Raw genomic sequence first — 14,191 nt, 5'->3', positions numbered from 1 at the left:
ATGTTGTGCAGTTGTGCACTACTATTGTTGACAATAGTTCATACTTCTACTTCATTATATACATCATCAGTGGTTCGCGTTCACGTAAAGTGGTTGCGGAGCTGTTTCTTTGAGTGTTACTAGCAATATTATTTTCGTGTTTGTGAATATTAGTCATGTCGAAAAAAACTGTCTGGTGCGGAAAATCGCAAAAGAGCTAAAGAGAGAAAAAAAGAAGCACATCAATCCTCGTCTCTTCTATCATCATGGCTAAATGAAACAAACAGTAAAGGTAGGTAAGATAGATATACAGTACTTTGTTACTTTGTATTTATTAACTAATACAGATTAATGATTAACTTATTGAAACCTTAAAAATATATCCATAATTAACTTTTCTGTAACTGTAGCAGCGTACTATTGGATATGAATCTGTGTTTAAAAAATATATAATTGAACACAGGGTTTAAGCTTTTCTTCTTCTATAAGCTATTTCTTAGAAACCGCTAACAAGCAGCAAATCTAGTCATCGTCACACTTGAAGACGACATTTCGCTTTAACCAAGAACTAAGAACGTCATAATTTATTTTAAAAAAAATAGTATAGTAGGAGATGCTTTTGTCGGCAGTAAATTGTTTAATTTAGCGTTAAACTATGCTTTTAGATAAATACGGCACAATTATAAACAGCTAAGTTCTACCACAAATTGACAAATATACCAATAATATTATTTTATCGAATGAAGGTAACTCGAATTTTTTATTTTTTCAGATGAAATCAGCTGTAGTACAAGTACGACTTTTGAAGATGGAGGGTCATCAGCTGATGCAGTCCAAGACGTGTTTTCAACTAATGCTAATCTTGGTACGGAAAATCTTCAGCTGGAAGAACTTCCAGTTGTACCAACGGGTCACCCAGGATGACGTCGAGGGTGAAGAGATCGAGATGTTTCAACCGGAGCAAAAGTATAATAATGGTACGTCTACGATTTTGACAACTGATCCAACCCATGGTGAGTCTACTAAATCTATTGATCTAAAAGATCCGGGGAAGTGGCCTAATACCATTTCGGATGCAGACAGATGTTTTCTTCGTATCGAGATTATTGAATGAAGGGAAAATAGAACCTGATCTTAACAATACTTTAAGAGATGGGAGACAGTTGACTAAAGAGTGTTTACAAAAAATTATGCCTAATGGCTTAAAAGTACATCGAACATGGCTAGTCTATAGCAAATCAAACAATTCCTTGTATTGTATCCCATGCAAACTTTTTTCGCACACTGAACATCAACATCCACATAAGATTTCTGCTTTAGCCAAAGATGAAGGGTTCACTCAGTGGAAGAAATTGAGTGAACGGATTCCTGAGCATGAGAACTCCTTAAATCACAAACAGTGCTTTTGTGCTTGGAAAAATTTAGAATCTAGTTTAAGTAAAACGTTCTGGGCATTGACAAAGAACTACAAGACATGATTGCACTTGAAGAGGCACACTGGAAGGGTGTTTTGTATGCTATCATTGATGTAATCTTACACCTAGCAAAAGATGGCAGCCCATTACGAGGCTCCAATGAAAACCTGGATTTCAGTGACCCTAGATGCGGTAGGTTTTTGAACACTATTGAACTAGTATCTCATTACCATGCACCTCTGAAAGAGCACATTCTTCGCCATAAAAAAGGCCAAGTCAGTTACTTTTCGCCGCGCTCATCCCAGAATGAATTTTTAGACATTATTGCAGGAAAAGTCAGAGAAAACATATTTTGTGTGACATCAAGGCTTCAAAATACTTTTCAATTATGTTTGAACTGTACTCCCGACGTAAGTCATTTGGAGCAAATGTCTCAAGTCCTTCGTTATGTGAAAATCACCGAACAGGGTCCGGAGGTAGTGGAGAGTTTTATTGATTTTGTAAAAGTTGGTGAAAAAAACTGGATTGGGTCTTTCGCAAGAAATTTCAGAGAAAATCAAAAAAGATGGCTTAGATTTGAAGAACTGCCGGGGCCAGTGCTATGACAATGGTTCGAATATGGCTGGCAAATACAAAGGCGTCCAATCTAGGATTCTTGCCGAAAACAACCTGGCTTATTTTTGTGCCTTGCGCGGCTTATTCCTTAAATTTAGTAGGTGCAAATGCTGCTAGTATGTCAGGGGAGGTACAGTCATACTTTGGAACTCTTAACTGCTTGTACAATTTTATTTGCTTCCTCCTCGACCAATAGATGGGAGGTTTTATTAAAACATGTCCCTCTATCTCTAAAACTACAAAGTAACACCAGATGGTCGACTAAGAGGGAAGCTGTACAAGTTATATACAAGCATCTAGGTAAAATTATAAATGCTTTAAATGACCTCAGAACCAGCCTAACTACCTCAGATGAAACAAAAACTGAAGCAGCTAATCTTTTGAAAAATGTCAAGCAGTTTGAGTTTATAGTTCTCTCCTGTTTTTGGTACAAGCAATTGACCCGCATTGACATTGTGAACAAGCTCCTACAAGTGGAGAATATCACCATACATAGATCGGCCAAACACATCAGTCGATTGATCTCTGAACTAGACTCGGAAAGGGCAAACTATTCAAACGCTGCAATGAAAGAAGCCAAAGAAATGGCAACAAATCTTTGGCCTTGATCCTCATTTCAAAGTAGTTCGAAAGAGAAGAAAAAAAGCGCATGTTTGATGAGAATGCCGAAGATGAAAGCACCTGAATTCTCAGAAGAGAAGAAATTTCAAACAGCAGCTATTAGAAATCGTCGATCGCATTCTTTGTGAACTCAGAGAAAGATTCAACTCTATTCAAAACATAAAATCATTTGTTTGGTTTTCTCAACGGAGCTAGCTTTGGAACAATGAGTGGGGATGACCTAAAGGCTAAAGCAATTGAATTAGCCTCCAAATATAAAGAAGACTTGGACAAAGACGAATTGGCAAACTGAAGTGGAAAGTTTCAAATACCATGGTTTGGATTTAGTACCAAATATCCAAACAGCCAATTCGATTGGATCTTCTGAAATTTTGTGTGTGAACAAAATGGAGGATGTATATCCAAACATAATGACTGCCTTACGGATCTTCTTGACAATTCCGGTTTCAGTGGCTTCGAATGAAAGAAGTTTTAGTAAACTTAAAATAATAAAAAAATTATTTACGGAATTTGACAGGGCAACAGAGGCTGACAAACCTAGGGATTATTTCCATTGAGCACCAGGTAGCCTCAAAACTATGCTTCAGTGAGATTGTCAGTACATTTGCTGCAAGAAAAGCCCGAAAAGTTAAATTCTAAGAACAATTAAAATGTTTAAATCAATATTTTACATAATTTACTATCATAAGTGTTTTAGTATAAATGGTGTTGTTTTGAAATAAACTATTTGTTTTTGAAAATACGTATTCTATTATTTACCAAATATATTTAGGCCTATATACTTTGAACTTGAGGTTGAGTATTTTAAGATCAAGATTCAAGATAGTATTAATGTAGCGTACCCGGTACCGATGGACACACCACACTTTTTAAGAGGAGTTATAAGGAATTAGTTTCAGTTCAATTGGTGGGGGGGAGGGGCGCCAAAATAGGTGTTTTGCCCCGGGTGCTGAATAACCTAGTTACGTCGCTGACCGCTTTATGTTTTTAATTGAGTGTTAGTTTTTTGTAACTGTACAAATATTAGCTATTTAATACACTCTTAATTTCATAATATTATAATATGTAAAAATCTTGGATTGCAAAATATGAAATCTTCAACACAAATTAGCAGTTGTTAATTAATCACTGTTAAAGAAGAGCGTATTTAGTACAAAAATACTTGATTGTAAGTTTTGTAAATTTTTCAAAACAATTTAATTGTTGGGGCTTAAATAACACACACTATCAGTTTAAAAGATAAAGCCCAATCTTTTATTAAGGATTGTTACCTGTATTTAGAGTTTTTATTAGTTGCCCATTTTTGAGTACAGAAAAATAATGCACAATTGGAAGTTTAGTCAGAGAATATCTTGCAAGTTTTGAATGAAACAAGTGTACATTTAGATATTATTTTAAAATAGATTTCTGTCGAGATTGATAATTTTAAGAACACAGGACAGATATTTCAAGTATTTACTCTTTCTCTTCCACTCTGTCCTATTTTTTATTCTCCATAATACTTACCTTCAACTATTCTATCCTGCCTGTGCAACGCACTGACTTCAAATGTTTTTCTAACTTAATGCAGTTTTTTAGTTCACTACTAAGCAATGAAAAGATGTGATTCTATTATCTGTAATGTTTAGTGTTGTAAATCAAATTGAAATCATATAAGTAATTGAATTTTTATATTCATTAATAACCATTCAGTTTTCCAATATTGGAAATTGATAAAAATTTGAAGAACGAATATTAGTAATAAAAAATAATTGGTTATAACCAGATTAAAAGCGAAAATATCCACTGTAAGTGACATGTTTCTCCTACATAGATATCAACGAGTGCAAGCAGAACCCTTGTGGAGCGAACGCCATCTGCAAAGATACCGTCGGCAGTTTTGTATGTTCATGCAAGGAAGACTTCACAGGAGACCCGTTCAAAGGCTGTATTGGTATGTTACTTCTTCATTCCATATGTGATGTCAACTAGATTTAATTAATATTTATTAATTTTGATTAATATGCAATTTTTTTGACACTGAAAATTGTTAAATTACATGAAAAACATAAAACCAATATTTAAAACTTTTATTTGTTTTGTGAGGCCTTTCAATAGCGAGGCTATCATCTTCAGACACATCACAAACTTTTATGATGTGTCTGAAGATGATAGCCTCGCTATTGAAAGGCCTCACAAAACAAATAAAAGTTTTAAATATTGGTTTTATGTATTTCATGTAATTTAACAGTGACCAATATAAGCTCCATCTACAGCAGAAAATTGTTGGTTCAAATTGAATATAGGTTATTTTATGTTATTAATTATAGATCTTTCTCAAAAACTAAATTATCTGACACTTAATCAAATTTTTGTATGCTATTAAGCAGTTAAAAAACTGGAATGTATGAAAGCTGAATATTTTATTAGTGATTCAGAATAGAATTTTGACTGGGCTGTAACTTTTCAGTAGAACATAAACTGGGTACTGTGAAAATCCTGGGCAACGACGTTGATGCCCAAGCATGTTTCGGGGCAACAGCAAATAAGTCATGACGGTTGTAATGGGTGGAGCTCCCTCGATGCCAAAGGCTTTTAGCAACCGTAGGCCCGAAGTAGACCATCATTCCGTGCCTTCTTTGACTAGTGGAGGCTGGAACATCTCAAGCCTCCCCTTCTCCCAAAATGAGGATTAGCTAAGGCTTAGAGTGTCCAACAATCAAACCCTCCCCCCCCCCACATGGTGGCTGTTGGGGTTCCTTCAAGAGGCATTTTTCCAATCCCACTTACTGTACTAAGTGTCTCCTCACTTAAAACACATATAAATGATGTTTCATCTTTAGCTATAACGGAGGTAGTTACAGTACAGGACAGTCACTATGCTGAATTTTTCAAAACTATCTAATGAAACTTGTCTTCTGTTCCTAATGAATGTCGCTGTCCTGCAGATATAGACGAGTGTGTCACCCTAGACAGACCTTGTGGAACCAATGCAGTCTGTGAGAATGCAGTCCCAGGTTACAATTGTCTGTGTCCGCAAGGTTACTCTGCCAAGCCAGACGCCAAGGTCGCTTGTGAACAGGTATGTCTTTTTGTTGTCCTCTATTCAATTTAATTTTAATTAATTAAATTGAAGTTTATTGCTGTTTTCCTTGAAGTTTAGATTGACAAAGTAGTAAAAGTGTGTGGTAATAAAATTCAAAAGGCATGATTTTAAATAATTCATTGACCTTGTTAATAAAGTTCAAATTTTTTTTACAAGCAAAATGATTCAAGGCTGTGCATTTTGAAGCATCTCTTGAGAATAAAATAAAATTTCACAGTTTAATTTTTACAATTATTTTGTAAAAAGTAGATTTGTTAATGTAAAACATTTTATATACTAAAAGTCTGCATTTGCTTCAGTAAGAAAATACCTGAAATAAAGCAATTGCAGTGGTGTCCACCCTTTCCCTTGTTAAAACTTGAGAAGAAATAGTTAAGAACAATCTTTGTGTACACAGGTTGACGTGACAGTTCTGTGCAAGACCAAGTTTGACTGTGTTAACAATGCCGAGTGTGTGGAGGGTCAATGTTTCTGCCAGGACGGATTCAAGGCACAAGGTTCGGTGTGTGTGGATGTTGACGAGTGTGTGGGTCAACCATGTGGACCATACTCGACATGTCTAAACACGCCCGGAGGCTTCCAGTGTAACTGTCTGCCAGGCTATATCGGATCTCCGCCGACTATGTCCTGTAAAGGTAAGCGTTAGAAAGTAAACCAACAGTGCGGTTTCTTAAATTGAACTGTTTATGACAGAAATCGCTTAGGTGCCAAACTCTTAACCTTAGCTGAACACTAACATTTTTTGTTGTGCTGCAGTCATGATGTGCATCCTCACTGAATTAAGCTTCGTGAATAAGAAAATCATTATATTAAGATAACCAGTTGGTTTAATACACAAGTCTTCAGTTGGGTTTTTATAGATCTAATGCATTTGGTAATTATCACTGAATCCGTACATACCATGGGAGGCAACAATTTTATATGAACGGCAATTAGTCTGAATGATTTACAGGATTTGAGTATTGATATAGATCATGATTATAATAGATCAAATTTACCATTTTTGCACATTTTGATAGCATCATAAACCTTACAATCTGATAAGTAATTATTTATATCTGTTAATGATGTATATTGCTAATTTTCAATCATAAAATCATTATTTTTTTTTAATAACTAAAAGTTACACTACAAAAATCCATAAAAAAATGTAATGATTTGAATTTTTTCACGTCTTTCAAATCACCAATTCAGTTGTTTTCGGCAAATAATTTTTTTTTTTTATTGATTTGCAGTTTAATATACATGAAATATTGCTTTTAGAACCCTGTAAGGATATCACTTGTGGTGAACACGCCTTCTGTAAGCCTGATGGCAACGAGACGTACTGCATCTGCGAAGATGGCTGGACGTTCAATCCTCTTGATATCAGTGCTGGATGTATTGGTAAGTTTGGTAATTTTGTTTTGGAGCATTCATAGTAGTAACTTCCTAGTTTTTTGTATTTACATTAATATTTCAATACATAATAACATCTTTTCAAAGTATAAATTTTTAATTGTTAAGTGAATGATATTTGAAGTATGTTCACGTGAGTGAAAACATCTGCTTGATTCTTGAACATTTTTTTTCAGACATCGATGAGTGTGACAAGATAAATGGACCATATGGCCGTTGTGGACCGAATGCTGTCTGTACCAACACGCCCGGGGCATTCAGTTGTCAATGTCAACCTGGGTTTTCAGGCAACGCATTCAAGCAGTGTTTCGGTAAGTTTGTTCTGTAAAATCTGCGTCCGTTAATTTGTCTACACATTGCATAATTGATGCTTTTGTTGTATTGAAATAGACTCAGATGACATTTTCGTTTCCAGATGTAAACGAATGTTCGAGGGCAGATGCGTGTGGACCCGGGGCGGTATGCACCAACGCTCCTGGCTCATACTCGTGTAGATGCCCGGAAGGCTCACTCCCCGACCCTGACCCGTTCACCCGATGTGTGACTATTGTTACATGCAAGACCAATACTGACTGCCCCGGCAACGCTATATGTGATCCTCAGAACCGCTGTCTCTGTCCCGAGCCTAACATCGGAAATGAGTGTAGACGTAAGTGAAATTCTCAACCTTTAAAGTTACATTTAGTATTTTATATTTCATCAAAGAATTCTATTATTTGTTAAATGAATACTGACAGAAATGTATTTTTTAAAGTATTTTCTAATATTAAATAAATAACTTTTGTAAAAACTACATTTAAAGATTTAAATAATTATAGTAGTAAATTTTAATTTTAAATTTAAAGCAACATATTAATTTTAAGTTTCATTAACACAAACAGTTGAAGATTAAAGTATTATAAAAGTAAAGGATTCTTAATTCTGCTTTCTAATTTTTCAACACTCTTATAAATAGAGTATTAACTAGTTATAATACACGTGTGTAATTGTAACCTTAAATCGTTCTGAGAGAAATAAGAACAGTACATTCTTTACCATTTATAATTCAATTATAAATCTTTAAAAGTTACTATAAAAGTGTTTTGTATAAATTACAACTCATTTAACAGGCTTGGTTTTTTTCACTCTCAAACTTAATTATGACTGTTGCAATAAAAGTCAACATATTGTCTGAACTCCTTAGTTCACTTTATACATCCTTCTATATTCTGCCCCATGTATAGCCTTCTATACATAACCTGACTATAAATGTGTAATATCGCAATGGTTGTAAAGAAGTAATAGTTACTCATAAATAACAAAATTGGTTGCAGTGCCACAACTTCAGTGTATATGGTTGTATCAAAACAATGAATTTTTGAACTACCCACAATGTCATTGATAATTGCTCTGCACTAGAATTAATGCCTGTGCTTTCTCATTGTATAGATCCTTGTGAAGGGATGGCTTGTGGTCCCAACGCCCAGTGCATGCTTCTGAACGGAGAAGCCAAGTGCTTGTGTCGTGCCGGTTATACCGGCACAGTGCCGGCCGGCTGTGTGGACATAGACGAGTGCCAGGTCAACCCCTGCCCGCTGGGTGCAATCTGTAACAATGAGCCTGGCAGCTATTCCTGCCAATGTCCGGGTGGCTCAGGTGGTGACCCTTACAAGGACGGATGCTCCCAACTCAAGGTCAGTGTTAATGGTATTGCTTATGATCTAAGAATCTGCAATTGTAGGGCAAGGAAGAGGACGAAAGGTGTATGTGATGCCTAGCTAAAGAAGAATGCTGTGATAGAAAAGAAATGTTACAGATTATTCCACAAACGAATTATAGGAGTAATGTAAATTCAGTCAATTTCCTTTACAACGTAGTTTTGTCTTTTTTGTCGTGTTATATAGTGTAAAAGCTCAATACTATTAGAAGGAAAATTATTTACTACCCATAAATAATATTTTCATTGGTATGAATTTATTACAAAATAATATACTGCTTTAAGTTCAAGGTAAATTTATGGAGACAAATGAATCAATTATAATTTACAGTCGTTTTGGGAAGAAATATTCTAAGATTGTTTAGAGAAATTGTTAAATAACTGAATTTTTCATGAAAAGTGACACTTCTTAAATTGTATGCTACTAACAGATATAGTGAAATTGAAATTAGGGTCTGTGAAGACCTTCACTTTTTGATCCCTAAATATGTTATATTTAGTAAAATTAAAATGTGTAAAATATTTTAAATTTTTAACCAATATAGAAAATAAAACATGTAGGGAATAAAAAATAATACTGAGTAATTTGGCTACATTCACAACTCAACACCATTTCCATGTTTTCAATTTTGTATCAATGTAGCATTTTCTCTTTGAGCCGCAAGTAAAGAAATTATCTTGAAGAATAATTTCATTTTTTATGGACTGCTACAAATGACTAACCCAACCAAACGTCTGTCCAACAGGTGCCAGAGTCGTGCGGACCCAAAGTGCCGTGCCCAGGGACCGAGATGTGTGTGAAGGACGACTATGTAGGACACAATGTTTGTATCTGCCAAAGCGGCTACTCAAGGGATCCGAGCACGGGCCGATGCAAGGACATCAACGAGTGCAGTCCTACTCACGACCGACCTGCCTGCGGCCTCAATGCTATCTGCAAAAACATGCCAGGCAGTTACGAGTGTGTGTGCCCTCCAGGCTTCAACGGCAACCCCTTCTCTCTGTGCGAAGGTTAGTTCTTTCATTAGTAGAGCAGAGTAATATTCATTAATTTAATGTTTAACGCTACATGTAACCATCCAGAAACCGATCTAAGCATACTGTAGTTACTTTTCACTTATTTTCCTTTTGAAACTTATCAGACCTTTCAGGACTAACTAACTAGTAGTATCTATTTACCTAATATCACTAGTTTAGGTTCAAGGTAATAAAAAATGTATTATTAACTTTTATTCAATGAGATTTCAACCCCAAATCCACTAGTAGGGCTACTTTATTAAAAGTTTTTGATGTGAGTTTTGATTCAATCTACAACAATCTGAGAATGAAGAAATTATGTGGTTGGCAATGCTTGCCTGTTATCATACACACTATAGTTAGCTGGTCTAGGTTGTGTTGAATTTGTATTGGTTTTGTTTTAGCAGTGTTTACAATTAATTACCATGATTAAAGAAATTAGAATTCTCTCTTAATTTGATCATTATTTTCCAAAAGGTATGTAAAACAAGAAGTTATATTTTGAAAGCATCTTTGGTTACTGATAAATGTGTGCACACTGAATTGATCTTATAACGAGTTATAATTCTACAATTTGATTTCATGTAGTTATTGTGAGTTACAAACAAAATTATAGTGTGTATATGTAGAAGATAAGAACGATCAACCAAGTTAGTTCATTCATTTTATAAAAGTTTGATTTTTGGCACAGTACAATGATTTACAATTCCAGTACTCCTGTGAGAAATGTGATACAGTAGTCTACCTAATTTTTAATAGTATGTCCCTTGAGAATAAAAATTGAAATGATTACGCAAAATTGCATTGCAGTGTACTAAAACTCACCCTGTTCTTGTCTGGTCCCAGAATGCAACAGTTTGGAGTGCCAGTGCCAGCCGCCGAACCGCCTAGTGAAGGGTGAATGTGTGTTGGCCGATTGCTCCAAGGAAAGGTGCCCCACAGGCGCAGAGTGTATCACTATCGCAGGTGGCGTCAGCTATTGTGCCTGTCCCAGAGGATCCCGGCCTGCAGATGATTGGTCTTGTCAAGGTACGTGTACTCTCGAGGTGATTGCGTTTACCAGATTTGATTCTGTAATAAACTGATACTAATATTGTTTATTGGCTACATTAAATATTATTAATTCATATTTAAATTTTTAAAATGCTTATATAACATATGGATATAATTTGTTGCTTTGCAGATATCGACGAATGCATAGAGAACGGGCAGGTGTGTGGATATGGAGCGCAGTGTGTCAACGAACCTCTCGGTTACAAATGTGTGTGTCCACCTGGATATGGAGGTGACCCCCAGCGCTTCTGCTCACCCAGTCAGGTGCGCTGCGTGGCCGACACGGATTGCTCTGCAAACGAGAAATGTGTACAGCCAGGCGAGTGTGTGTGTCCACCACCATTCTTCACTGACGCAACCGACAGCAACAAATGCAAGAGTGAGTTTTATGATTGATATGATTGAAGGAACTTATTTTGATGACATTATACCACAATAATGGATATCAGTACAGATAACTTACATAACAGATGGAAAAAATGTATTTTATCATTTCTGTAACTGCTGTATGTGTGTAATAACTTATTATGATATGATAATCTGAATTTCTTACAAACAGAGTTAATATTTAAATGGCTAATACATTTTATTTTCCAACAAACTAAGAATCTGTTGATTCTTTTGCTTTTTTATAAATTAGTTCCACACAATGGTAATAAGTTAGCAGAGCTGGATTTATAATCAATACATTAACTGTTAAGTGACACATTCATGTTGACTTGCAAAACCAAATACAGGTAATTTAATTTCGAATGTAATATAGAAGGAAATCATTGTAATACTGGTATTCATGGATGATTTTTCCTCATTTTACTAATTCATTTAGGAATTTAAGGGTTAAATTATTTGGCTTCAGAATTTTAAAAGCATATGTTTATTATGGATTTTTAAAAATTATATTATCGTTTAACTTACGTGAAAATATGTTACTTGCACTTTAATAATAACATATTGTACTTTAAAATGGTTACATAATAGTTCCATTTATTAGCGTATTCTCCTGTCAAAGTTTGTACATCCTAATCACAATATGTGATGTGCAGGTCCTTGCGAGAGATTCCCGTGTGGTATGAATGCTCAATGTTCTCCAACTGACCCTCCACAGTGTTTGTGTCTGGCCGGCTACAAGGGCGATCCCCAACAGGGTTGTGTGGATGTCAACGAGTGTGCTAGTAACCCTTGTGCATACGCTGCGCGCTGCATCAATGAGAAGGGAGGCTTCAAGTGTATTTGCCCCCATGGGATGACTGGAGATCCGTACAGAGGCGGATGTAAGTTGGAAAATCTATTTCCGTATTTATTTTGATCGTTAAGTTTTAGTTATAATTTTAACCAAATAATTGTATTCTACACTTAAAATTAATGTAATACCAAAAACTTAACTTTGTGCTTTTCTGGCATTTATACTATTTTTTCCCTCACAGGTATCGGTACGATATCACCGAAGGGAGAGTGTGCTGTGGATGATGAGTGTGCTGGACAGCTGGCCTGCGTCAACAACGAGTGTGTGAATCCCTGTAATTCATTGCCATGCAGTGCCAATGCTTACTGCGAGGCTGAGAACCATGCTGCTTGGTGTCGTTGTTACCCTGGTTTCCGAGAGAACCAACGAGGTGATTGTGTCTCTCGTAAGTACCGACAGGATTGTCTCAATTGCATAATTGTGTTGATAATCGTTATATGCTGGTGAGAGGGCTCATGTAAAGTAATATAATCAATCTTTTCAAATTGTTAGGAAAAGTATTTTTCATTTGTGAATTTTTACCAAATTCATCTATTGTCCAATAACACTGAATTGTTTAAGATTGTAAATGTTATTGGGAATCAAAGTTACTAGTTTTCATTTTTTTATTATATCTGTAATATTGTTATTCATTATTAAATTCTAACAAAAGTATCTATCAAAGTGGTTGGTTGTAAAATATAATCAATTCATTTAACTTGAGTCCTGTCCCCGGTTAAGTGCTTTGTTTCACACTGACTTCTTATGTTGATTTATTTTTCCAATTAAAGTTCTAATGGAATTTTGTATAACCTTTTATTTTTTATCTTATTATTATACTATCATTTGTGTAAGCCGTTTCTCACTTGCTTTATTAGTAATAAACCTGTGTTTGACTTTTTCTGTAATAAAAACTAGTTAAAAAAGTGTATAAAAATTTAATAAAATTCAATGCTGTTTACAGAGTGCGAAGGAGTTATTTGTGGGCGAGACGCACAATGTATTGTGACAACAACTGGAGTAACATGCAAGTGTGCCGAGGGTCAGCGTGGTAACCCGTTCCCTGGTGGAGCATGTGTACCAGATGTCTGCTCTGCTGCCAGCCCCTGTGCGCCACCAACCGTCTGTATAGGTGGCCGGTGTAAAGAACGTTGCGAGGGCGTCGTCTGCGGTGTGGGTGCCACTTGCGATCCCAATACCAACCAATGTGTTTGTCTACCTCTCTTTGTCGGCAATCCAGACCTGCTTTGTATGCAACGTAAGTTTTATTTAGCGGTTCATACTCTTTTGTTTTCTAATTATGTCAATATTTTATTTAATATAACACGTATCACATAAAAATCCAAACAGTTTTTTTTATGTATGCAATTTTTAAATTGCTTTTTAAAATGCAATTTTAACTCAAAAGTAGCAAACAAAAAGAAAGTTTTTGTGTCTTTGACAACACCGTCTTTTGTGATTACAGCGTCAGCACCGCCCATATGTGTACCCGAATGTGGAGTCAATGCCCACTGCGAGTACGGAGCTGTCAACCAGTGCGTGTGCAACCCGAGCACCAGTGGCAACCCGTACCAGGAATGTGGCCCTCAGGACAAGAGAGCCTGCTCGCAGCAAGTGTGCGGCAAGGGGGCCCAGTGTCACGAGACTGTCGATGGTCTCACCTGCACCTGTCCTCAGGGCTTCCGTGGCAACCCATACATCAGCTGCGAAGGTACGTAGATGTTACATCATAGAGTATTAGAAGACGATAAGCACATCTCCAAAATAAGGTTTTGTATAGCCACCAAAAAGGAGATTCAGTTTACAATAAATTAGTAAGTAACGGTCATTGTCATCATTTGAAACAGATAGGAAATAGTATATAATAGACGGTGTATCACGAGTCAAAAAGATTTTCTCGTCAACAAACCTGAAGGTTTGATCAAACCTTTTGATCCCATTATATCTCTCAATATCCTCCTAGCACCATGTCCTCATGCTAAAGCCTCAACCAAACAATAAAATAAAGTAAACTGTATTGTGTGTGCCAAACCAATGCGGAAGTAATTTGGAGAAAGTAAGGTGAGAATGGATGTTGTTTATTATGAATG

General features: G+C 35.9%; 1 protein-coding gene across 1 annotated transcript in view; it reads left to right on the top strand.

The window, feature by feature from the left end:
- The window catches only part of LOC124367525, a 277,317-nt gene that overhangs the window by 115,255 nt on the left and 147,871 nt on the right, over positions 1-14,191 (top strand). Inside the window, exons 10-23 of the mRNA XM_046824409.1 lie at positions 4,444-4,563; positions 5,558-5,691; positions 6,113-6,350; positions 6,979-7,101; positions 7,290-7,424; positions 7,529-7,762; positions 8,542-8,786; positions 9,556-9,820; positions 10,673-10,855; positions 11,010-11,258; positions 11,923-12,150; positions 12,304-12,507; positions 13,066-13,359; positions 13,567-13,812. Of these exons, the coding sequence (XP_046680365.1) occupies positions 4,444-4,563; positions 5,558-5,691; positions 6,113-6,350; positions 6,979-7,101; positions 7,290-7,424; positions 7,529-7,762; positions 8,542-8,786; positions 9,556-9,820; positions 10,673-10,855; positions 11,010-11,258; positions 11,923-12,150; positions 12,304-12,507; positions 13,066-13,359; positions 13,567-13,812 (2,898 nt within the window). The remainder of the gene's footprint in view (positions 1-4,443; positions 4,564-5,557; positions 5,692-6,112; positions 6,351-6,978; positions 7,102-7,289; positions 7,425-7,528; positions 7,763-8,541; positions 8,787-9,555; positions 9,821-10,672; positions 10,856-11,009; positions 11,259-11,922; positions 12,151-12,303; positions 12,508-13,065; positions 13,360-13,566; positions 13,813-14,191) is intronic.

The sequence above is a fragment of the Homalodisca vitripennis genome, chromosome 8 (genome assembly GCF_021130785.1).
Source record: "Homalodisca vitripennis isolate AUS2020 chromosome 8, UT_GWSS_2.1, whole genome shotgun sequence".
In the NCBI taxonomy this organism is placed as follows: domain Eukaryota; kingdom Metazoa; phylum Arthropoda; class Insecta; order Hemiptera; family Cicadellidae; genus Homalodisca; species Homalodisca vitripennis.
Note: the sequence above shows the minus strand (reverse complement) of the source record. Positions and strands in the feature narration are given on the sequence as shown.